Raw genomic sequence first — 26824 nt, forward strand, 5'->3', positions numbered from 1 at the left:
GTTTTAAGCCAATATAGTAGATTTTCCACCCTTTAAAAACCATTCTAAATTTTAATGTAATGACATGATTAACCTTAACTTTTCCCCATGTGCTTGGTTTTATAGGATCTTGAGCTCAGAAAATATATCTCCTGGATCTCTACAGTTTCTCTGACATACACAAGATGTAATCCACCGCATCTTCCATTTAAATGACCCTTCATTTGGGCAATCAAACTGAATAGTAATCATTTTAGACTTGTTAGGGACACAGCATCTCTTATCCAAGCATACTCCACAGAAAGTGGGTTTGTAACTCTGCGTGCTTGAGCATCCAGAGAAGACAAATTTCTCAGCTTTGAAGAGTTGGAAAGTAGGTTGGCATGTTTTTCCTTTGGGGATCTGAAAAGATACATGACATTAAGCAGTCACTCTTTAAACTTCATTACAAGGGTTCAGAAAAGTGACACTTTATAGAATACAAATACAAACATAATTATTTTCGGGGCATTAACAGTTGCTATTTAGTGACATCCAGCCCTCTCTACCTTTAAAATCCCCTCTCACCAGAGGAAGTTTTAAGTCCTCCCTGTTCTTCTTCCATCATATAGATTATAGGACCCATTTCCTAATGTTTTTTGCTGTCTACCCTTGACTTAGTTCCACAATAAATGAAAATTTCTATTTTGTTTAGTATCAAGGGCCATGTCTTATTAAATATTTATTTACCTAAGACTTAGCAAATTCTCAAACACAGTTTTGAGTAGATGGATAGATGAATAAAAAACATCTTAATCCCTCTGAAATTGAGTTGTCAGCTTCCTAATGTGATAGGGAATAACTTTTTGGGAATAAGACTGGTTTTGTAGCGTTTCTAAAAACTACTCTTGAGACATTCATCTTGCCAAGTTCCAGAAGTAGGACTGGGTCTAGTTATACAAAGCAACCTTAAAATATCATATCATAGTCCTTTGGCATGTACTAGATAAGCAAAGCGTTTTGGAAATGGTGTGGTTCGCTCTCCATGTTGGTGATACATATCTAAGATCAGAACTTCTCTGATGTTTATAATGTCTGTTTTCATAATTATGATGTATCAGCCAAAATCTTTTATTAGTGGCTTTGGTTCCACTACATGAAATTCAAATAGAAAAAAGTCAGAATCTGAAATGGAAACGGATCTACTCTTAAAAAAAACACACACACACATGGTGGGGTACCAACCACAACAAATCAGGCTGATCAAGACCCACACTACTAGAGTGTCTAGAATCAACAGGGTATCATGACCCCTCTCATAAAACTTTTCACACAAAGTACAGTTAGATTAATACCTGCTTTCCTCCAAGATAGTCTGACTTTAAGAGTTATAATAAGGTGGTTTTATTAACAAACACCGTTCATGCCTTAAACACACATTCACACATACTTTTCAGGGGTCTTAATATTGGATTATAATAAAGTTAACGCTAAACCTTACCTTTACCATGTTTGATATATTGCTGTCACAAGGCTGAATATAGCACAGTCTTTTCTCTTTTCTCATTTCACAGTTGCTATTTTCATTGGTTACTCTATTAGATATTCCCATCCCACATGTTCTGGAGCAAGGGGTCCACTTTGTTGCTTGCACAAGACATTTTCTTTTCCATATAAGTGGGAGATTCCTATAAGCTAAAGTAAAGAAGTATATGTTTGTGTGTGTGTGTGTGTATATATATATATATATACTCATGTAGATAATTTTTAATCATTGTTAAGAGTTAATAGATCTGAACCTTTATAGAATATAATTCAGAATAAAATAAGCTTATGGTCTAATTTATCATTCTCTCTTTTTTCCACTTCCAAATCACCTTTCAATCAAGTGTTACAGTCCAATATCTTAGGAGGAATAAAAATACTTTTTGAAAAACTGAGTAATGTACCCATTTGCTTCTTTCTGCTTGGCCAATCCTCTGAGTACTAACTCAGGTTTATATGCTGATGGATATCTGTCTTTTCTCTGGTTCTTGCCTCATGCTTGATACTATTTCTAACAGACATGGAAACAGACATTAGTAGGATTAGGGAATTCAAGATAATCTTTGGAACAACGTGGTCTTAATGTTAAACTTTGCGATATGTTAAAAGCTACGATAGAAGAGTTACATTTGAGAATTCAGCTATCAGTGAGACCAGTTGTTTTTTTCTCCACTTTTTTCAATCCAGTCTTTTAGAAAATTCTCTACATTACACTGAACAAATGTAAATAATCATAGACTAAGTCATGGAAAATGTCCATTCTATTTTATGCATTCAGCCTAATTGTTACATTCCCTATGGTATCAGGCCTATGGTATTCCCTCTGTTGGTGAGCCATTTCATTATCACTTCAGAAACATGGGGAATGGATGGGTGGATGGATGGATAGATCTGTGGGTGAGTGGGTTGGACAGATGGAGTCCCCTTCACTCCCTGCAGCTTAGGAGCAACAAGGGAGGGGAAGGGGGTGAATAATGAAAATAGAAAGAGGGTACAGTAACTCTTCCATCTCCTTGTAAATCCATTGGGAGCTCCTTGTATGCTCATGAATCAGGCACTTGGTTCATTTTAAGCAAACTACATATTGGTTCATTGTCTCAAAGTATTTCTTACAGGTTAATACACATCCTAAAGTGGATGCTTCGGGAGCAAGGTGGTGATTTGAGTTTGCAATTGAATACAGCAAAATTCTTGCTACATTACTTTTAAAGGCCAATTTTTAAAAGACTCCCCTAAAAAATGCTTTCTTGATAGGAAATATCAGTCACTTTGAAGTATGTGCTATCTCTGAATAAAAGAATACTTTGATACCACATTCAGTGTTATTACAGTAGGATCTTCAATTGCACATAGCACTGAAGGGGAGGAAACACGGAGATACCTGGAATGTAGGCAACAGTTTAAAGACCACAGCGCAGGAAGCAGATTAAAAGCCTGGCACGCATCTGCAATAAATAAAGGGAGGTTAGATTATCGTGTTACCGGTAACCCCACTTAAAGTTACGCCAAGAGCTGCAGTTTAGAAATTTGCTTAACATTCCATTAAAAAGCAAGAAGCCAGAAGAGGTTTTTAAAGCAAAGGTTTAGTGTCTGATGAGCAGTGAAAAAAGCATGAGGGCAGCAGTCACTGCATGCTTCCTGCTAACCAAGCAAAAGCTAGAGTCCAACCAGAGACCATCTGGAATTAACTACATTTATAAATTACTATCACAAATGTATCTTAAAGCCTGTGTGTGTCATTGTGCTTCATTTTAAAAGCTAAACTCCTGTCTGGGCGCATAAATACAGTTTTGAAGTTAAGCAGAGGAGAGATTTTTTTGTAGCAAAAACACTAACCACTAAGAATGACCATCTGATGCCTCCTCCAGCCAGGTTCCAAGTAAATACAATGAGATTGCTCTAACTTCACAGAGGAGACCAACTTGACCTTTATCCAAAGGTCTTCACTTGTGGACAACTACTGCTTTAAGGTAGCCTCTCACCAGGGAGCCTCACGCACAGGTTCTAAGAACTTGTACTGAGTCACTCAGATCTAATGCAGAAAACCAACTGTTGTACGTTTTGGGAAAAAAAAATGGGGACTTATAATTTCAAAAGTTTTAGAGTATTATTACTATCATGCTGTTAGCTGAATAACTATGTATGGTAAATGCAAATTCTCAACCTGGGAAATTTTTTCCAATCAATTGGTATAATTGAACTCCCAAAGGAGTTCAATTTTCAAGAGTCAGTTTTCAAATATCTAAAACTTATTTCTCTGATTGTAGTTACTTTTATTAAATATAAGAGTCAGTTTTCAAATATCTAAAACTTATTTCTCTGATTGTAGTTACTTTTATTAAATATCCATATAAGTGAATTTAGAGTTTTTAGCATACATAAATATTCTGTGTTTCTATGGTACTTTTCATTCCTTAAGCTTTAAATTTCAAGAAGGCATTCTTGATTTCTGGATGACAACACAGATAACCAGTTATCATCAACGTTGTCCCTTTTGAGTCCTTTCTCACCTCTGCTTCATTTGCTGGCATTTTGAAACTCCTGTCTCCAAAAATTCCTGGCACTTCAATAAGATGCTAGCTTAGAGCAGACCAGGATACAAGGTTTATGAATATACTGATACCAACTGTAAATGGCCAGGTTCTCCAGATGAGTAATAAAGAATCTCATTACAAGTTTCTGACCACACATACCTGGGTAACCTACTCAAAAATGCCCGTGTGTCCATTTATTTAGAGAGAGTGGTTGGTAATTGTTAAGCTTTACTTTCAGAGTAAATGAAAGGGAAATTTTTTATCAGCAGTTTTCTCTGTTTTTAGAAATAATATTTACAAATTCAAATATTTTCCATCAGTAGCCTTCCATTTCTGCTTTTATCATATAGAAAAGTTGCCTTTGGAAATTTCTGGAACTGGAACCTCACACTTCTTGCCCATAATATAATGATACAAATAAAAGTTTTTCCAGACCAGGGTGCATTTGAACAGTATTAAGTCAGTTTTCCTGAGAAGAGGTTAAATGGAAATAAGCAGAGGTGGTAAGATTTTAGAAGAGTTTTCCTGACCTAGTAGAGCTTTTGAAAACTGAAATAGTTCACTGGAAAAATCTAGAATAGTATAAAAATCCCTTTTTCAGACATTTAGAGCATACCTGCCTGAGGCAGAGACTGGGCACGACAGCACACTCAGTCTCACACTGACCACCAGTCAGCAAGTACTAACTGGGTACCTTCACTACAGAACAGGGACATGGACAAGAACCAGGCGAAGCCACACATGAGAAACAGTTCTACTTATGAGCACCTGGCATTGTTTTGTAGCTTGTTGAAAGCTGCTGTTGTGACGATGCCAGGCCACATTTTGATTGATCAGTCTTCTTTCCACCTTTAGCCCCCGAGCAGTGACTGTCAGCCAGCTTTGGTATGAACAGAGGTGTGCATCCAATGGCCCCACTCACACAGAGGCAGCTGAACAGTGGATGGGGCTGGAACACTTGGCCATTATGATAATGAACCCTGTTGAACTCACATCCCACAGCTACAAGGTCTGAAAAGAGAAAAGAGCAAAATCACCCCAAAAGCCACAACTGATAGTCTAGACCTCCAGTTATAAACCACAGACGAAATTGCTATCTCCTTTATGAAGTATAGTTCTCAACTTCTAGGCACCAGCTGGAACCTCCTTCACAGACATCTGTTAAAAGTGAAAATGAGACATTTTTATTATATCCCAGGCTATTAGCCCCAAATGGTCACCTTTGTAATTAAGACCCTGTTTCCTGTTCTGAAGTAAAGTTAAAAAATCACTATGACTCTAGAAGTGAGATAATGATCGTAAACCTCAGAGTTGGGTTGATGGCTGGCAAGACACAGCTCCAACAATAAGCTGGGATATATTCCTAGGAAGTTAGGGTACATGAATGGATGAAGAAATCATAATTTGCTTAATCACAATACTGCATAGTAACTGATTTTTTTTGTTAAGAGAATTAGAAAAAACTTTCACTTCCTTGGAGGGATTCTTGACCTGGATCAGCAGTTTTCAAAGTGGGACTGTGAACCCCTGGGAGTAACTGAGGCCCTTTCACAGAATCTGCGAGGTCAAAACTTTTTAGAATACTAAGATGTGACTGATGTCTTCACTGTGTTGATATTTGCACTGATGGTGCAAAAGCAGTGGTGGCTAAAACTGCTGCTGGCACCTGAGCATGAATCAAACTGTACAGGTTGTCACTGTATTTTCCTTGCTGTGCACTTATACATTAATGTACTTAAAAAAAAAAGGTTTTAATCAGGGAGGGTACAGCTCAAGTGGTAGAACACATACTTAGCATGCACAAGGTCCTGGGTTCAATCTCCAGTACTGCCATTAAAAATAAATAAACCTAATTACCTTACTGCACACAAAAAAATTTTTTTTAAGTTTTTGGTTTTACCTAAGAATGGCCTTAATGATATAGTAAAAATTACTAATTTTATTAGATCTTATCAAATACATGTTTAATATTCTGTGTGACAAAACAGGAAGCATATATAGAGCATTTCTCTAGAGATTATACCGAAGTGCAGTAGTTATCTTGAGGAAAAGCACCTGTGTTATTGTTTGAGTTGTGAGCTGAACTAAATACTTTTTTAGTGGTAATTTCCCCTGAAGAAATGACTGACAGATAAATCATGATTATTCAGACTTGGGTATTTGGCAGACGTTTTCTTGAATTATCAACAAAGTGAGCCTGTCACTTCAAGGAAAACAATGAACAGTACTTGTTGCCAATGATAGAATTCAAGCTTTCAAGCAAAAATTAGAATTTTGGAAAACTTGTATCCACCACTGAGATCTTTATAGCTACCTAATATGTAGACTTTTCTGATGACATGGATATTAATGTGATTTATAAAAAAAATCTACATAACCCATTGTTCCCAACTGATATTTTCCAAATAATTAATGCAGTGGTATTACAAAATTATGCACGAAGAAAAGCCCCATTCCAAATAGGTCTTGGATAGACTAGTGTATTTTAAAATCACAGAATTTGACAAGCTTATTAATACAGTTTCAGATTCCATGTGATACAGCTAATTTAAGAAACTCCATTTCTCAAATTTTAATACAATACCCAAAAAGAATACTCACAGTTATTTGAAAAGTATATTAAAATATTCCTTCCTTTTCCAAAGATAAATCTTTGTGAGACTGGAATCCTTTCATATGTTTCAAACCAATACAACATACAGCAATAGGCTGAATGCAGAAGCAGATGTGAGTCTAGCTATCTTCTGTTAAGCTAGACCTTAAGAGAGATTTGCAAAAATGTGAAACAATTCCATTTCCACTCTTCTCACTAAATTTTTCTTTTGAAAATAAATTTTTTTCACATATATATTATTCCTATTATTTTGCAATGGGTTTGTTATTTTTTAATGAATTAGTAAATATCATGTACATCATGTAAATGTAAATATTTTTACATTTCTAATCCACTAAATACCAACAGATAACTCACATAAACAAAATCTCTTTGGGTCCTCATTGACTTCTAAGACTAAAGGGATCCTCAGACAAAAAAAAAAAAAAAGCTTAAAAACCATTGTTTTATATCACGAATCAGCACATTTTCTGTAAAGTTGTATCTTAGCTTTTATAGACCATTCAGTCTCTGTTGCAGCTACTGGACCTGCTGTTGTAAAGCAGCCACAGACCATATGTAACTGAACTGGTGTGGCTGTGCTCCGATGAGGCATTATTTACAGAAACAGACTGTAGGCCAGGTTTGGTCCCTGTGCCATAGTTTGTGACCCCAGTCAGAGATCATCCCCACCCCATCCTCATGGCTATGCTCTGTTAAAATACTCATCACATTGCACGTGAAATTACTTGTGGAAAGATCCATCTGACACAATAAACTGTGACGCTGTGGAGGCAGGGCCTGTATCTTTTTTCCCCTGTGGTGTCCTCAGCTGCTGGTCATGTTGCCTGGCTCAGCAGTGGATGCTAAGACTTTGTTAGGTTAATGAAATAACTTGCCCAGCACTGTTTGGGAGAAAGGGGTGTCCTGAATGCCAGAGTCTGATAGGTCATGTTTTCCCTCTTAAATTTCCGTAAGTAATAGCTAACACTTTTGAGAGTTTACTGTACATCAGATATTGTGCTAGGTGTTTTGGGTTTTATTTCATTATTTCATTTGATCCTTCTAACAACTCTATAAGATAGGAAGTGCATATAATATAATTAAGCCACAGAGAGGTTAAGCAATTTGATCAAGGTCACTCAGCAGACAGAGCTCAGAATTTGAGCCCAAAGCCTACATTCTTAACCAGTGTAATAAAGTGCTGACAGGGGCATCAGGCTATCAAACTGGAATGGTTCCACATTCAGCCCACCTCCAAAGCTGTGTTCCCATTCCATGCTCAGTCGAACTTCAGCCAGTAATTTGCCTTCCCATTTAGGCTTTTCCACAGAGAAACTCAACTGCCCAGCTGACAGAAGTTATTTCTCTTCCCTGAGAAGTTTTATTTTTTAATCCTAAATAAATCAGCATCCTGAATTATTTCCAAGGTGTTATTGTAGGTTTAGATGGTCTCAAGCAGCCTCCAGAGCTAAGATCCATAACGCTGAGGGTCTGGTTGTCACTTAGGGTACCCCTACCTTCCTTTTTACAAATCTGCCTCAGTAACAAGCACAGTAACTTGATAGTTGGGAAGTATGAGATTAAAGCAGTCTGTCTGAATATTAGGTATGTATCCTTACATGTTAAGCGAGATTGTTTTTAGTACAGAAAAGGCTGAATTTACATTGTTTTTTGACAGTATTAACAAAAGATGTCATTTTGTGGCACTTTAAGAAGTCAGACTCTATGTACCTAGTTTCTCCTATTTTTATCATTAAAAGCAATTACTTGAGAAGAACTGCAAGATCATTTCAATGCAATAAAAATAGCAGGTTTCTGAACATGTGTAAATACCTGCTCATTTCACATGGTGTCCAGCATGACAAAGCCAGTCTTATTGGTGCATGAAAACCAAACCCACCTCATAGTCAGACTAAGCTGATTGTTCCAAATTAACAATTGGAGGAAAAAAATCCTGTCTAGATTCAACATCTTCCAGCTGGCCCAGAAGGAAATACTTACATGCACACACTCCGGTCTCGTACCTAGGCCTGTCTGCTGAGTAGTCACAGTACAGCCCTTTGTGGGGGTCACAGAGGTCAGCTTCGTTGCAGGTGTCCCCTGGTTGCTTAGCACAGATTTTACAGCATCCACAGCCATCTCTCACCAAGCTCACTCCAGGAGGGCAACTGGGCTTCTGACGAGGGCATCTACAGGGCCAGTGACAAAACTGTTTACGATGGTGCACTTCTGACGCTTCTCCAGGCCTTCCTTCAGGTGCCGTGTCGAGCAGCCCAGTACCCTGGGCCCTGCAGCAGAACTTCATTTGACAGTAAAGTTGAGATTAGAAATGGTTCCTCAAACTAATTCCAGAAGTTTTATTAGAAATAGGATTTCTCGAAAATTGCTAGAATGGGGCAGTGAGTTGTAACAATAATAATATCTATCAGTTTTTGACATGATCAATCTCTTAAAACTTCTCTGCACTCAGCCTCCAATGTATGACTCCTGCTCCTCCTTTCTCACTGATGGCTCCTTCTCAGTTTCTTTTACTGGTTTCTTCTCATCACCTTCATCTCTCAACAGTGGTGCCCCCTGTGGGTAAGACTTCAGAAGTACCTCCCTTCACTGTGTCTCTGATCTCTACCCAGGCCTCTCTCATGAACTCAAACTGCCTCCTTCACAGATCTCCACTTAGGTACTTGCCAGGCATCGCAAACTGAACATGACCCCAAACAAACTCCCAATTTCCCCCTCTAATCTACTCTTCCTTACAAGGGAAAGAGAGAGACAGGCGTGCCAGAGAAGATGTGATGGTAGATGCAGGGGTAGACAAGATGCCACTGCTGAAAGGGGTCCTGAGCCAAGGAATGTGGGCAGCTTTTTAAAGCCGGAAAAGGCCAAGGACAGAGTCTCCCACAGACTCCCCAGAAAGAACACAGCCCTGCCCTGATTTCAGCTCTGTATGGCCTATTTTCAGACTACAGATGTCCAGAATTGTAAGATAGTAAATTCGTGCTGTTTTAAGCCACAAAGATTATGGCCTTTTGTTACAATACCAATAGGAAACCATACAACCCATGCAATAAATGAGGACCATGAGGGTCAGATTATTTAATCTGCTCGAGGTAAATGTCTAGTAGAAGAGGGACTTAAACCAGGCAGGTGGATCATAGAGCCTGGGCTCTCAATCCTTACCCTCCTCCCTTCCCCAGGCCAGGGTCTGGCCACAAACTAGCTTTGATATTGAACTGATCACTGAATCTCTGCATCTGTTTCTCCTCACCAGCCTAGACTCTCCCCCTAACCTCACAATGAACTCATTCATTTCTGCTGGGTACACCCCACTTGGATGTCCCACGGCACCTCACCATCTCCCTTCCCCCAATAAACTGCTCCTCCACTAATCATCTCCACTTTTATGAATGGTGGCACCGTCCACTGAGTTCCCCAAGCCAGGAAGCTGAAGGTCAACCTCATCTGCTCCACCTCCTTCATCCGTCACACCTAAAGTCACCGACCTGCAGGCAAGTGCAGGCCCCTGAGCACAGCATTCAGGACCCTCCTCATTCAGGACCCTCCTGGTCTCTTGAGTTCCTTAGCTTCCAGCAAGTGAAAGTATCTGTGATTCTGTGCATATCTGATGCTGTGCCTTCTGCTTGAAATCTTATTCACCTGCCCCGACTCCTTCACTGAGTTATCACCTTTTCCAGAACTTTCTGTAACCTCTCCATGCTCCCTTTTACATGTCTGTGTACTGAAATTATATGTTTAAGTGCCTCTCCACTCACCATAAAGCTACCCAGCCTCAGGGACTGCAAGTTGACTTGCTAGTGTACTGTTAGCACTTCGCACAGTGCCTGGCAAGTAATTTCTGTAATTAACTCTCCATTTTTATTTCATGGACTGGCAGTTGGATTGATCCAGAGATCTAAATCTCCTTCCAACTCAAAAACTCTACATTTAAAAGTATCCGTTTGAAATTCCACCATTAATCCCTCAGTCTTTTTTCTTATGAAACACATAACCCCCAGAGTAATGTGTTCAGCTACTATTCAGGTTGAATATACAATGTGAAAATAGACTTTGAGGATACAGTGCTGCACTTCTGGAAGAGGAGGAGGGGAAATGGAAATTTCAAATGTAGAAGGGAGTAGAAAGAACGAGGCTAGAAATAGTGAATGAGTGTCCACTTCTCAACCTTGCCTGGGTTCAGCCGTGGTTACCAGGGACCCCTAGCCAGGTTCAGTGGCCTCTCAGCTGGGCTCATGTTCATGGACCTTCTTGGCCCTCTCCTTGCCCCACCCATCTAAGGTCTTTGACTCTCAATCAATCCTCTTCCTTGGCTTTCAAGGCACCAGCCTCCCCAGTTCTGCCCCCATTTCTAAACATACTTTCTCAGTCTCCTTTGCAGGCTCCTGTTACCCTGATTTGGGTTTACAAGTATTTCATGACCTTCATGTTTTGCTGTTCTCACTCTGCACACTGTCTCTTGGCCATCTTGTCCACCTCCTTGCCTTCAATTTCCACCGTATGCAGCTTTAAATCTAAATTTCCATCCAGGACTTCTCCACTGAGCTCAGACCCATACAGCTGACTGCCAAATGGACATCTTCACTAGATGGTCCTACTGAGAAAACTTACATCCCAAACTTATTGCCCCACCCACCTGAGACAGCTTCTCTGTACTTTGGAGTTAGAATCCAGGAGTCATCCATGTCACCCTCCCCACCCCGACCCCCCAAAGTCATTCAGTGACCCATCCTGCCTATTCTCCTCACAGCCCTACAACTAGTCACTCTTTCCCATCTTCACTGCTGCTAAGTGCTCTTGTAGCAAGTTTCTAACTGCTCTCCCACCCTCAAGAATGACTTGTCCAATGAATCTATGTCACAGCTGGGAGTATCTCTTTAAAAAACATATCTGATTTTACTCCTCAAAGCCCATCAGTGGTTCCTTCTACTGTCAACAGTACACAGCCCAGACTTCTGAGCACGGTGTCTAAAGCCCTCTGTGTGCTGTTCTCTCTAGCCGTGGCGCTCAGTGCCGTCTCCTCCTATGCCGTGCAGTGTACTAATGCGCCAGGTCGGTTTCTCCTCCATGTTTTTCCTCATGTTGCTCCCTCTAACGAAGTGCCCACTCCCAAAACTGCCCACCTGGGGACACCTGATCACCTTTCCAGTATTGAAGCACTTCTACATAATCTGAGGTCACAAGGTAACACTGTTGAAAACCACAGATAAGGAGAAAAATCTTGAAATCAGCCTGAGAAAGGGGGGAGTATTACACACAAAAGAATAACAATAAAAACAAGATCTGACTTGTTATTGAAAGGAGGAAACCAAGACATCCTTCAGTAGGTGAGTGGTACCTCCAGACAGTGGAATATTATTCAGTGCTGAAAGAAAATGCGCTATCAAACCATGAAAAGACATGCATATTTCTAAGTGAAAGGAGGCAATCTGAAGTGTACATACTGTATGATTCCAAATACATGACATTCTGGAAAGGGCAAAACTATGGAGACAAAAAGATCCATGGCTGCCAAGGGTTAGGAGGAGCACAGAGGTGGAGCACAGAGGATTTTTAGGGCAGAGAAAATACTCTGCACGACAATGTAATGGTGGATACATGTCATTATACATTTGTCCAAACTCATAGAATGTACAACACCAAGCATGAATGCTAATGAAAACGAAGGACTCTGGGCAGTTATGATGTTGTCAGTGGGGGTGCATCAGTTACAACAAATGTAACACTCTTGCAGGGGATGTGGATAATGGGGGGAGGCTCTGCACTTGTACGGGCAGGAAGTATACAGAAAATCTCTGTACCTGCCTCTCAGGTTTTCTGTAACCCAAAAACTGCCCTTAAAAATTAGGTCTTTTTAAAAAGGAGGAGAAGGAGAACAAGACACCAGGAGACAATACTAAAAAGAAAAAACAAAACTGTCAACCTGGGATTCTATCTCCAGTGAAACTATCAAAAATGAGGTGAAATTAAGACATTTCCAGATAAACAAAAACTGAGAGAAACTGTTGCTAGTGTGCCTGCCTTACAAGAAGTACTAAAGGAAGCTCTTCAATCTGAAGGGAAAATTACAAAAGATTGCAATTTAGAAATACAGGAAGAAATGAAGGGTCCTGGAAATGGCAAATATGTGGTAAATAAAAAGGATTATATATATTTCTTATCTTTTCTTTGGACCTTTTGATTGTTTTCAAAATCAAAATCTCACAACAACAAAAGAATCATCAGAATGACGACACAGAAGGAACGAGGGCCTTGACCACAGAGCTGAGCTTATGTATAGCTAGGATCTTAGATAACTTTCATTTATTTGATCTTTAAGCCTCAACCCTCCTCTGTAAAACAGGACTAATAATATCCACTTTGCAAGGTTATTTTGAGGATGAAGTTCATGACTAAAGTGCCTGGCATACTACTTGGCACATGCTAGGTGTTCAGTAAAAGGTAGGTATTATCAGAGCCTTCAGAAATTCACAATGGCAAAGTTAAGGAAAATAATATTTTTTTGTTGCTCTATCTATAACCTTTTTTTGTGTGTTTGCTTTTGTTTTTATTTTGGGCATATTTATGTTGGAATATTTGCTGTTTAGAGATATGTTTTAGTTCTCAATCCAGGAAAATGACAGGCCTTTTCCAAGAATGGTGGAACAGGAAACAAGCAGTCCCATCTCACCCCCACTGGGGAAAAACACCCCTCCCCATTAACAGTACCACTGACATCCTTGCTACGATCCTTTTAAAATTTTAAATCTCTCCCTTTATAACAAAAACAATTTTCAGTCCCTTGTTTTCTAAAATAACCTACCATTTACTGTCCCGATCAACCACAGACTCGTCCCTGTTTCCTAAACCACCAGGTTTCCAAAGCTCTGTCCTCTGGTCTAGCAATAACCTCCACCATGTAAATAAATCCATAAATAAGTCACCTTGTTTCGATCTTCTTAAAAAAAAATACTAAGGCAACGACTTGCTCATATTAAATTAAACGTCCCTTTGGTCTGCTGCTTGAAATATTTCAAAGTCTCTGCAGACTGCTTCCCTTTCATGAAAAGTGAGAAACACATGGGTTAAGAAAAGACTAAGTAATAGAATGTTTTAAAAATACACATGTTTGTTCCCAAGCGCTCCTTTCAAACAAGGACAGGCTTAGCTGAAGGAAGTCGTCAGGATCACTTTTTCCAGTGGCTCCAGGCACATTCTGCTCCAACCGCGGGGAGCTGAGCCCTGGCCGCGCGCCCACCGCGGGGCACCGCTCACCCCACCCGCCGCGCTGGGCTGCAGCTCCCCGAGCACGCGTGCGTGTCAGGCCCCGCCAAACCATACATCTTATGAAAATTTGGGAGCTGTTCAAACACATCAGAAGCAGGATTAAGTGCCCTTACCTGAAAGGGAGAAAAGTTTTCCACTCTTTCCTGAAGCTAATGAACTAAAACAGGACTTGCTGTGGAGAGGAAAAATGGCTCCCCACTCGTCTGCAAGTATTTCCACAAGGAATGCATCCCTTCTCTCCCCCCATCTTCGCCTGCCTTTTTATTTTTGACCTGGAGAAATAAGAGCTGCCGCAGTCCCTGGGGGCAGGAGTGGCGTGAAAGCCAGGACCTACCTGCGACAGAGCAGCCAGGAGGAGCGTGGAGAGAAGCGGGCCCCGCATGTCCCCGGCCCGCGCCGCAGCTGGAGATGGGAGGCCGGCGCCGCACAAAGCTCTCCTCTGTCTCCTGGCGGAAGGACCCACGCCTCCACCTCCCAGCTCCTGACTTGGTGCTCCTGCTTTCAGACTCTGCTTTCCCGGATCCCTTTTAATACCCTGTTTACTTTCAGGCGACTCTTCTCTTATTTACCTCCGCGGTGGCCTGGGGCGCGCTCCTCCCAGGCTGAGAAGGGCAGATCAGTGGTGACTTCTGTTTGAGTAACTGTTCTACCCGCTCCTAGAGATCAGAGCCCAGCCTTGGGCAAAATGATGAAGTTAGATGAATTTTCCCTCCTTAGCCTCAGCCTCTCGTCTGAGTTGGCCTGCCCCAGGCCCTCTCTGTGCTGCTTGCTTCCCCTGGCGGGTACTGGCCTGACCTCTGCCCGCAGCGGTCGCATCACAGCCTGCGCTGGGGCTTCTCCCTCCACGTCCCGAACAGGATCCCACAGGCCTTTCCTGACTCCCCCAGCTTCTAATCGCTGTGCCCTATACTTACCTCTACTACAGCGCGTCACTCACACCAGATGGATTAGGTTTGGGGAAATGTAGATGGAACACAGGTGGACGCCTGCTTGAGGTGCCTGGCCTGAGGGGAAGCCCCCTTCTGTGGTCAGGGCCTCATGAGAGTAAAGTTAACCCCAATCTTTTGGAGCTAGGGTAAAACAACTGCACTAGTGGCTGTCATTCATTTAACAAATTCAGATTTTTTAAAAAATTATTACAGATTTGTGTCCCCCTATCCTTCTAATTCTGCCCCCTCCCCTGGCCTGTGTAGTCACCAGCCCATCTCCTGTGTCCAGTTGTGTGTGACCTCGTACCCGACTTTCTCGACCTTGGTCTTTGACCAGTTATCTTGACAGGCGTCTGCCATGAGGCTTTGTCTTCTTGTGGATCCAGGGTCTGGCCCACCTTCCCGGCCCATCCTAGGGCCGATTTCTATTCCCTTTGACCTGTTACCTCTCCTCCTTTTACCTGTTACCTTACCTCTCCTGGGCTCACTGCTTACCTTTGTTTCTGTGTATAAAGACATAGTGAGTGGAACTCACCAGCCCAAGACCTGGAAAAAAACTGGGCCAACAACAGGGAATCTGGGGTCCTCAGAGACCAAGGACTCCATAAAATGTACACATATCTTCTACACAGTTTACTAAGTAGTCAATTACCCCATAATTATATACACACCAAACAACAAGGAATACCCAGTGTACTTACGAGGTCCACTCTTTATCCCTTCCCTCCTCCCTGAGAAATAGGACAAAAACCTGTGTAATAGGAAAGACCCTCTGTATTCGATTACAAGTTAATCACTAAAGGGATGCTGCCTATAAGCTTAAATTATACATAATGGTCCATCTCTGGGAACCCTGCCTCCCAAGTAATGAGGTTAAGCTAAAATACCTTTGTTTAGTTCACAGGAAACATCCTGGCCAGGCCCACCTGTGAATGGCTATGGGAAGGAAGAAATTAACACATGCCTTCCGAATCCAGCCAGAACCAGGAAATCACTCCTCCTTTTAGCATAAAGGAAACCTGAAATCTGACTCTGGGAAGATGGTTCTTTGGGACACTAGTCCACTACCTTCTACCTCAGGTCTGCTGGCTTTCCAAATAGTCACCATTCCTTGCCCCCAACAACTCATCTCTCGACTTACTGGCCTGTCATATGGGGGCAGTATAAGCTTGGACTCCCGAGAACAGCGTAGCGAAGGAAGATGGGTCCACATTGGTCCAATCTGACTATTATTTTTCTCTCTCTGGCTTAACACCATCTGACCTTTGGGTTCCCAGCCTCAGTGATTCCTGCATCACATGGGCCACGAGAAAGGATCATTTCTTATTTCGTCACTGGTTTATCAAAAGCAGAAGAATCTAAGCCCAGGATTAGCATAATTATCAGCTACATCCCTCCTATTCCAAATGTGATGCCATGCATCTGTTTAGTGTTTGAACTTGAGATTCATGCTCCCCACATTAGGTCTCTGTGAAATGCTGGCAACAGCAGCCATTTTTCTGGAAATGGCTTCCCTCCCTCTGCAGTCTCTCTGCCATGGGCCGGGAAGGTGTCATACTCACCATCCTTGCCTCTTGGTAGGGAAGGAACATCCTACTTGAGAATGAACTTGGAATTCCCCAGTGTATGGAATGGATGGGTCTGGATTACCTGCTGTCACATGTGTTTGGACATCTCCAGCCATGGGCTTGCTCCTGTTTAGCTAGTTCAAGCCTACTATGGATGGACTAAGTGAATAGGATATTTCTAGAGGTTGGGACTGCCAACTTCTACTTTAGATGACAAGAGCCATCACGGTGACATCCTGCTCTAAGCGCTTCCCTCTATTATCTCATTTAATAAAATGTCCATCTGCCTAGGTGTTCATTTCACAGGGGTTTGGCTTATGATACACATTCAAATAGACATGTCACTGAGCATAACCAATGTTTGCATCCTGTTTCATGATTTATAAGGAAGTTCACATGTATTATCTTTTTTAATTTCACAGCTCAGTGAGGTAGGCAAAAGCGTATTACCATCCTCATTTAACAGAGTAAAAAGTTGAGGTTAAGTGATTGTACTTGGTCAACAGAACACACGTAATCCTCCAGAGCTATATAATCTATGGGGAGAGAAGACGCTGAACAAACACGCAAAGTATCCATGGCTAAAAACTGAATACAAGCTAAGAGCTAATAGCAAAGAACAAGAAACCACATGAGAGAACAACAGGTAGGAGCTCATTTAGATTGGGGGCAGGGAGGACGCCTGTGAGGAGGTGGCACAGAGAGCTGAGAGAGGAAGCTGGCTGAAGACTTCCGGTCCAGTGCTCTCTCCACCGGCAAAACGCGCACCTCCGATGGTGACACGCTCTCTCCGTGAAGCGCACACCCCACTGCCCTCGCCGTAGGATTCCTGAAATCCTTCTATCAGGGACATCATCTCGGCTAGAACAGTGCCTTCTCCTGGGAGGTTGCGCCACCTAGGCAGGCAGAGATCAGCGCCACAGGTCTGCAGCACACTGAGCAGTGGATGAGTCTCCCTTCCCTCATCCCCTCGTCCTTCTTTCCTTCTCTTATCCATGGTGGAGAGGGAACTATTGTCAGTCCAAGAGAAGAGACAGACATTACTGGAGTAGGAACGCTCCAAAAGTGTGCGTCATGGACTCAGCGGATCCTCGCAGCATCCCTGCCGGGGGGTCCGTTGACTACCATCTTTGAGGAAACTGAGGAGAGCAAGAGGTAGAACCAAGATCCCGAGCGTTTAAGCCACCTGCTCTGCTGCCTCTCTGCGTGGCCTGTGAACTACACAGTGCTCTGTAGCAGGATCGTTCATCCAGATACTAACTTGCATTGTGTTCTCAACGTTCCCCCCGCCCTTGGTCTCCTCTCTAATTTCGAGAAGTTAGTGAGGCCATTTATATTCCCTTCCGTCCATCCTCCAAGCAGAAGACGGAAGCTGCCAATGCTTTATCTTGTCTTTTGGGAAACTAGATCTCACTGAAGAGCTGAGGCTGGGAGGGGAGAGGGGAGTGAGTCTGCGGCAGCACAGAGGAAGCAAGGGAAGCAGGTGGGGTGGAGGGTGGGGGTGGGGACTGGACACTCAGGCTGTCTCTGTGCGAGTTCCCCGAGGCCCTCTGTGTCGGTGCAGAGCCCTCAGTGCCAGTGCAGACATGGACCATCAGGGTGTGGGCAGTCAGCTCGGAAAGTGTGGACCAGAGGCCTGGCCTCTTTCCCAGGCACCAGCTAGGCCTCCTGGATTGTTGTTTAACCTCTGATGGTGGCGGTGGTGGTGGTGGGAGCCACACTCCAACGGCGGCTTAGAATAATACATGTCTCTCCAGATGGAGATGGGGGAGGGTGGCTCAGAGCCAGGTTTAACTTAAATGTGAACTTTAATTTTAATTAATTAATTAATTAATTTAATTAATTAAAATTTGAATTTGAAGGAAATGAAGAAACAGATGTTTCCTACACTCCCAGATTTGTGGCTTCATGTTCAGCCTTGCTACAAATACTGTTTAGTCTCACAAAACCACCGTTCTCCTGGAGTGAGCGCTCGCCCCTGAAAATCCACAGGCCTCAGAACCACAATCCATGCCAGGATGTCTATACCAGCGTCAGCTCTCTATCCGCCTCCGGCTGGTTCTACACCTAGATCTCTAATCGGGGATTCTTCCAGCCAGTTGCTATTCCAGCCCCATGGTGCTGAAGGACAGTCAAATGGCAGGTCTTCAATCCAAACTTCTTGGGTATTTAAAAGGACTTCTTTTAAAATCACCCTAAAACTGCCAAAGCTAGTCATGTCTATGATCTTGCATAATTTATCCACTGCATCCTTTTGTGCCCTGTTTCTAACTATTACTAATTGTTGCACTTCTCATTTACCTCTTTCCTATGTGTATGTCTTCTGTTAAATGTAGCTTTTTTTTTTTTTTTTTAAAAACAAAGCTCTCACCTGGAGATCCCAACATGAATTTCATGATGCATGACTGGGAGAGCAGGTTTACTCTCTCTTCCTCCACTAACCTACACAAACCTCTTTTACCAACACCTGTGCACTCTCTGCGGGGCTGCACCAGGCCTGCTAAGGTGCTGCCAACGCCCTCACCTGGGATAACGGTTGCCAGAGTCCCAGGATGGCCTGGCTCTGCTTGGCCTCCCATCCAGCTTGTAGTGAACCAGGTCCAAGAATGAGCAGCCCCTGACAACCACAACTCGCTGGCCCTGCCATCTGCGTGGGCCTCGCAGCAGAGTCTCCTTGAAAAGAAGCAGGTGCCCTCATTCCCAGGGCATCAGAAAGTCAGGCTGCGGCCCAAGGAAAACAAGGCCAAATACCTCAAAGGATCTAATTGACTTTGTCACTTGGCCCTGTTAGACTGGTTTGCAGGGGGAGCCCTGTGTGGGAAAGGGAGCTGAGTTAATCAGATGCAGGCACTGAGAGGCCTCATGAGAAGCAGGAAGGAAGAGAAGAGGAGGACAAGGTATTTCCTGTATTTCTGAAGATGGGTGGAGCTCATCTTTCAGAGAAAGGAGAATAGGCATACTGTGGTGTCATCCCTGAGCTTCAAAATGATGGCATTTGTGAATCATAATCCAATTATACATGTAGGCCCGCTGGCAGGTTGACAGGATGCTGGACTTCACATCCAAGTTCTGCTACTTATGAGCTCGCTAACCTTGGAGAGTCTCCTCCAGCCCTCCCCATCTCTGGCTTTCTTAACCCCTCTAATCCATCCTCGACACGGCTGCAGATTTATCTTCCTTAAACACAAGTTTGACCAAGTCACTATCCTACTAAAAACCTTTCTCTTTCACCCCCTTACACCTGGGATAAAATCCTGCTCCTGGTTAGCTCAATGGAAGACCCTCTGTGATGCAGCAACCTTCCCTGGGGCCTCGCCCCTCCTCGCCCCTACATTTACGCAGCACAGAACTGCTCTGCTTGGAGTTTTCCCAGCCTCCTGCCTTTGTTTTTGTGGTTCTACCAGGAGAACCCTGCCCACTGTTCACTGGTCTGGTGAACCATTCACATTAGTGACTCTCCCCTTAGAAGCCTTCCTAACCAACACTGCCGAGTTAAGTTCTTCAAGCCCTTTGTGCATATCTAATGACTTTGTCAAACCTGTATTGCAATCATGTGTTTCCATGGAGGACTGCCAGATTTAGCTAATAAAAAGTATGATAATAATAACGATAAAATATCCAGTTAAATTTTTTAGTATATATAGGACATATTTATACTAAAAATGTATTCGTTCTTAACATGAACCTCAAATTAGCTGGACATATGTTTGTATGGGTTTTCCCTCCTAGACTGAGTCACTTGAGAGTGGAAACTCATGAGACCTGGCGACATAGCCTTGGTACCCATAGAATGACGGGCAGGTTCTTGCTAATCCCTGTTTTAACTTTACCTGATGGGCACTTGGTATTTCTAGCCTTAAGTTATTCGTTTTTCAGGCAAATGAATAAACAAGACATTTATTTTTTTTTTTCGCCTTTTAACATCAGATCTCCTTTTGAAGGCGAAGTGTTGCTCCATGCGCAATTTAGACTGCAGTTTCTAATTTTCCACATCCAACCTGCAATGAACACCAACGGACGCGAGATGGCGCACTGGGCAAACGTACCGGCCCTCCTCCCCCGTGCGGCCCCAGTGCGGGGAAGAAAGGCGGCGCAGCGTAGCCGCAGAGCCCTGCAGTGCTAGTTGTAACGCTGCCGCAGAGGTGGGCGGAGCCCGCCGCCATCTCGCCGGGTACCCCGCAGTCTCTGCAACATCCCTTTTCCCTCCTTGCCAAGTCCCTTGATGTGGGAGGAGAGAGCTCTCTGTTGCACACGTTATTTTTCTCATTCATAAAAAGATTAGGCCTTTCAATAGTCAAAATTATTTTTATTTCACATTGCATTGTCATTGTTAACAGCGGCACCAAAGAATGGCAACCGTATTTCTTGAAGGCAACCGCCTTTTAAATCAACATCCATTTAAAAATATTACCGAGTGTGATTAAAAGGCAATAAAATCGTGTGGGGTTGGGGTGAGGGTGTGTAATGTTCATCACTCACCTATAAAACAGTATTTTATAACTAGAAGAAAATAAATAGATGCGCTCACTTTGGATGTAAAATAACTTCATTCTATTGATGTGAGCATGGCTGCATTTTCAGCCGGCATTGTAACCGGAAATCTGCACATTCTTACTGAAAAGATGGGCTCTGAAAGGAACCCGTGGGTGGGGCCTCCATGCGATCCACGGTTGGCATCCCTCACTAATGACCAGTAGAGGGCGATAATCCATTCAGACAAAAAGAATCACACGCACAAATGATACATTTCCGCAGCCAACATTTGATTGTAACAGGGAACTTCTTAAATGTATATTCACTCACTCATCCTTTTATTTGGCCAGTGCCTTTTCTTCGAATATGGATTTGCTGATTAGAGTGCTGTGTTATCTCCTTTCTTTGCAAACCACACAGACACAATGCATCTTTTGTGTTGTCTCACGGAGTTTCCTTAGTGAAAGGAGATTTAAAGACAGTGCAAAGCATCCTGACTCAGGAATCTTTCTAGATGCTATACTAATAACCATCAAATATAATTCAGCAACACTTTTAAAATCGACTTTCCTTCACTGAGTCTTTCCAAAGCATGAAGCTTAATTTTCATTGGTAATACAGCCCTCTTTCTTTGTGTAGTCATGTATCACTGGTTTTAATACTATTTGGTCAATCTGTGTAATTTTTTTTGGAATACGATCAATTGGAATTAACAGGTTAGGAAAGAAGCAAACAACACACTGTGGGCCTACTGAATGATAGCCTCTGCCACATCAGCCACCAGCCCTTAATGAGCAATGGGCATCAGTCAACGTCTTACCTGGGGCTGCTACACAGGACACCATAGACTGGGTGGCTTACAAGCAACAGAAATTATTTCTCAGAGTTTGGGGATCAGGGCCATTGTCAAGTTCCGGTAACAGCCCACTTCCTGGTTCAAAGACAGCAGTCTTCTCACTGTACCCTGACCTGGTACAAAGAGGGCGAGAGCTCTCCTGGCTTCCTAATACCATCAACATACAAATTTTGAGGGAACACAAACATTTAGTCCATTATAGTAAGTATGTTTCAGGAATTGGAGAGCTAGTTCATCTAGCCAACCAATTACACTGGAGGTCATTTAAAGAGCTACTACTTGAATTCAGAGAAGTAATAATCATTTTTCAAAAGACCAATAAAAAAATACACTAATCTACCACTTAGCCAAATCCGCATGCAATGTAATTGAATTGACTGCTGTCACATGCTATCCTCACTGAAGACCTGGCAGAACAACACTGAACTCTCTCTCACCCCCAATGGGGCTGTCAGTTGATGAAGTTCATCCACAAAGGACCCCCCAAAGTGAGTCTAGTGTCAAATTTTCAGAGTGTGGAAAGCAACCCTTCAGTCCTGGCTGCTGGCTGCTGGCATGCCATCTGTGTCCCCTGCCAGTCACACAGACACTGTCCTGACCTACCCCTCAGATTTTATGCCCAAACCTAGTATATCCAACTGCAGCAAGCAAGAATTTTAGTCCTGAAACTCAGGTGTACAAGAAATATCATATCTTTTTAGAATCCCTCAAATTAAGTTAAATGTGACTCCAAGTCCCCCTTCCACTGAGCTGATGAGCAGTTGACTCATAATCATTATTGGGCACCTGCTCCTTCCGGGTTCCAGGTTCCTGCAGCCCACAGGCCACGTTGTCCCAGGTGCATGTGGTTTCTTTGGGTCTGAAGACCCTGCTGTTTCTGTGCCTCTTGGAGCGTTAGAATCGTTGGTGAGCTGGAAGGTCCTGCATCTGGGGTCCAGTCTCTCTGGCTAGGGACACCCTAGGAATATCTTGCCCCCTTTTCAGCTCATAGCCAAGGAATGATGAGTGGTTCCCATGCTCACAAGACCTCTGACCAGTCGTAAGGGGGGCATCTCTCCCGCACCACCCGCTGCCTACAAAGTCACGCCTCCCACTCTAGAGCAGAATTCACTGTAAACAGGAACAGCTGTGACCCCCTTAGAACCAAGAGATGGTAGGAACAGTTTGTAGATTGGCACCACAGGGACATAAGTTCTGTTTCAGTGGGGACGAAACAATTTTGAAGATTCAAGGCAGCTTTGATTAAGAGTGTTCTGTCTTTTCTGGACAGTAGTAAAAAGAGGAGGGATGGAAACTTCCCCACCACAGAGACCACGGGGCCTCTGTTGTTGGGCCTGTGAAGCCTTTTCTACAGGCAAGAATTTCATTTTGTTAACCAGCATCTCTATTTCCTACATTCCTTCAGTCCCACCTCTGCTTAAGCCCAGTGCCTTAAATTTTCAGCATCAGCAATAAATGTCCCTCCAGCCCAAGAAATTTCTAGTACAGTTGTACACTTTTTCTACTATAGAAAAGAAATAAGTTTACATGATTCAAATGTTGGCTTTGAGAAAACAAATACAGAAGCAAGTCTGAAAGGAATCAGCAGGAAGCATAGTGATGGGAAGGGAAACCAGAACTCACAGCTCCTGGGAGCTGAAGGCTGGTTCCAGATCAGTGAACACTTTTGTTAGGGAGCTCACTATTTCAGAGGACAGTCCACGACATTGTTACACCCTCTGCAGCAACACTGGCCAGCAGGACGTTCGGCAGTGATGGAAATATTCTATAGGACAGAGCTTGCTATGGTTGTGTGCTTGCTACTGGGCGCTTCAAATATTGGTAGTGTAACCGAGAAACTAAGTTTTATTTTACTTAACTTTAAGTAATTTAATTTAAATTTAAATAGTCAGATGCAGCGAGGGGCTACCATGTTGGATAGTACAACGCTGGAGCCTTTTTCTCTTTTAATCTATGGTTTATAACTCATCTGTTTTCATAAAAGTTCTAAAGCAGATTACCAAAAAATCAAGCATAGCATGAAATGGGAAAATTGAAAAAAGTTTAAGGATAAAAAATAATAAAAGAAGAAAGCAATTCTGTAAAAATAGTGCAGAGAAATAGATGTTCCCAGACACATGGAATAAGTTAGTCATTGCCTTTGAAAATTAAATTTATTTCTAAATTGCTGGAAAGTAAGGCAAAAATGAAAAGTCATGCAGAAGGCAAGGTTGAAATTTGTGTTTAACAAGTGTTTGGCTGCCAGCAACTCTTATTTTCTAGAAAGGGCTGCCCTTCCCCCTGAAACCCCCAGCCTTCACCCGTCACATCTACTTGCTTAGGGAGGAGTCACTTAGGATAACCTTGGCATCTAAGCTGGCCAGTTAGTTCTGGACTGGACTTGGGTCACAGGAGGCTGTGATCACTCCCTGGGCTGATGGACACAGGTGTGATACCCGGGGTCTGTGGAACTGAGGGGCAGAACTGCACCCAGAGACCCCAGGGTGGAGAGGGTCACGAGCACAGACAGGTTCACTTGCTCTCTTACTTACTAGCCATGTGACGTTCGCCACATGCCCTAACTTCTCCAGGCTTCCTCCTCGGTAAAATGGGAGTGATTTTAGTTCAGATTTCACAGAGTTGTTGTCAAAAAAATAAATGCAAGGACATGATAAGTGCTTCACAAATAGTACTATTAATTATAATACTATTAGGGTCAGAATCTCAACAGCATCCAAGTCACTGGATTAGGTCATTGCCAAAGTCTTAGCAATCACCAGCCCTCTGGCTCCATGAGACACACTCCTCCTCACATTCTTAAAATAACATTTCTGTTTTGCTGCAGTGAATTTGGGTTGGATTTCTGGTAACTGGATCCAGCAGAGTTCTAACTTGCATGCCATTTTGTGCAAGGCTACCTTCTCCTCTCCCCTGTGCAGAGGGCCAGGCATACCTAACCTCACTGCAGGCAAGGGGCACGGACTAGGAGAGCTCAGAAGGACACAATTTGAAGTTACAATCTTTAGTGGACATCTGCCATACTTTCGGGTGCCCAGCACCCACACCCTCCTATTTGGGAATAAAGCTTCCAGAATATGCATCTTAGAGGGAGATAGGGCCCCACCTCCTACTACAGGAGCTGGAAGTTGCTAGGTGATACTTTCTCCACCCCTTGGCAGAATGATTGTGGATACATGACCTGGGCTGGGCTAATGGAACACTCATAATTGGAACACTGGAAGGAGTGACATGGACGTGACTGGTGGCTGTCGTGGTGACAGGGTGCTGATGTCCAGAGCCCTGGTCTGGAGGGGCAGCACCGATGCCAATGTGCTGACTACATTGCTCCTGGGACCTGACCCTCACCGGCTCTCCCTGTCCAGTCTCCCATTTCCCAAGCCTGGTCCTGCAACCTTCTGGTCCATTCTTTGAGCTACCCAGTACGTTGCCAACAAACTCCTTCTCTGCACCAGCTAGCCAGGAGGGGGCCTTTGGTTTGTAACCAAAAAACTTGCTTTCTTCTTTCACCTCTGAGCAATTAAGAGCAATTAAGTGACAGAAGATAAATACAGCTAGCTCCCTGGGCTCGTGCGGCATTGTCTTCAACAAATATTCCTGCTCCAATCCCCAAGGTGGGCACGTATCAATTCGTGCACAGTCCTGTGGTGCTTGGACTGCCACGTGGCCACCATGGGCCTGATCATTGTACCACAGCACAGCCTGCGATGGAAGAGGTCAGAAGGACCAAGCAGGTACCAGACACGCTGCTTTTCTCCCAAAGTTACCGATACCAGGTTTGGGGCTGACGTCACAGTCCCGAGAGAGGAAAGTAAGTTATCTTCAGAATGACTGAGTTTATAGACAAATCAAATGCTCATCACCTATTTAACATCGGTGTGCCAGAGCACCTCTGATAACGATCTTATCATTTAGATGAATAGATTAGTCTTCTTTATTGATGAGGTCATGTTTATAGTTTCACCTTCTAATGAAAAGTTCCTCCTGGAAACTCTGTTCGACAGTCTACCCATGTGTGCTCTTCTCTGAGTTTCAGGTAGACAGGATAGGGTAGAACCAGGGATTGGTGCTGTTTACAATGAATAGTAGATAATGAAGGTTCGTTGAACAAATGACTGAGGGCGCTGATGCATGAGTTAAGGCCCAAGCAGGTGCAGGGGTAGAACGAGAAGTCAGCATCCATGTTTGCCCTGGAATGACAGACCTTCTGTGAGCTCGGCCGTGGGGACGGAAAGAGCAGCCTGATGACCCAGAACATCTACTCGTGACAAAAATATGAGGCTGTTTTGGTCTGTTTGTTTTTTCATCGTGAGGAGAATTGACAATTAAATCCTTCTGTTAAGGTAACAAGCACACCAGCTGGACACTGGGGCGCGGGCTGCAGGAGTCGTTGATGGGGCATCCCGTGTGCCGGAGGAGCTGGCATGCCCCTCGGCACTGAAGACCTGCCTGCTGCCATTTGAGGCGTTCCACTGAACCCCCTCTCTGTTCATCCTGCTCAGCTCTCTGGGAGCACCTGGAACAGCGGACTGTTCAGTCCTGGCTCTGATTCCCTGGGATGACTTGGCTCATGGCTTAGGGCCTGCATATCTGATTTCCCCCCATTCTTTATTTAACCTAAAACAAAGAAGGAAAAAAACCATTTTGGACACCGTTTGTCATCTAAATAAATCACGCTACATTTCTGGATTTCTTCTTCTTTGACCACATCAGGGGAACACAGCTGGACAGATTCTCACCAATTCGGGATTGCTAACTCAAAATCTTGACTAACTGGTCTTTGAAAAATGTAATTTGGGGACCCCGGAGGCTCCTTGGAGAGAGAGGCAGTCGTCCTCCAGGGTAGCAGAGCTGAGGTGTAGGAGGCCGGGTGACTGCTGACCAGAAGAGATGAACCTTCCATCCAAAGATGAATGAAGACCACACAGGCAGACACTCTGGATCGCAGGTGTGAAGTTGAGTGGGGCTGCTTTTCTAGCTCAGGACCTCTTGAACAAATACAGATCGCATGGGGATCAGGAGGCAGCATCTGGGTGGAGCCTGAAATTCTGCCTTTCTGACCAGTGGCAGGTGGAGTCAGCGCTGGTGGG

At 43.4% G+C, this 26824-nt stretch overlaps 1 protein-coding gene across 1 annotated transcript; it reads right to left on the reverse strand.

Moving 5' to 3' along the window:
* Positions 1-1391: 1391 nt before the first annotated feature.
* CCN6 (cellular communication network factor 6) lies at positions 1392-14293 on the reverse strand. The gene is given in 5 exon segments (XM_010992009.3): positions 1392-1620; positions 1622-1653; positions 4806-5048; positions 8635-8932; positions 14246-14293. Coding segments are annotated over 5 exon segments (693 nt in total). The 3' UTR covers positions 1392-1548.
* Between the last annotated feature and the right edge of the window lie 12531 nt (positions 14294-26824).

Source organism: Camelus dromedarius, chromosome 6 (assembly GCF_036321535.1).
Source record: "Camelus dromedarius isolate mCamDro1 chromosome 6, mCamDro1.pat, whole genome shotgun sequence".
Taxonomy (NCBI): Eukaryota; Metazoa; Chordata; class Mammalia; order Artiodactyla; family Camelidae; genus Camelus; species Camelus dromedarius.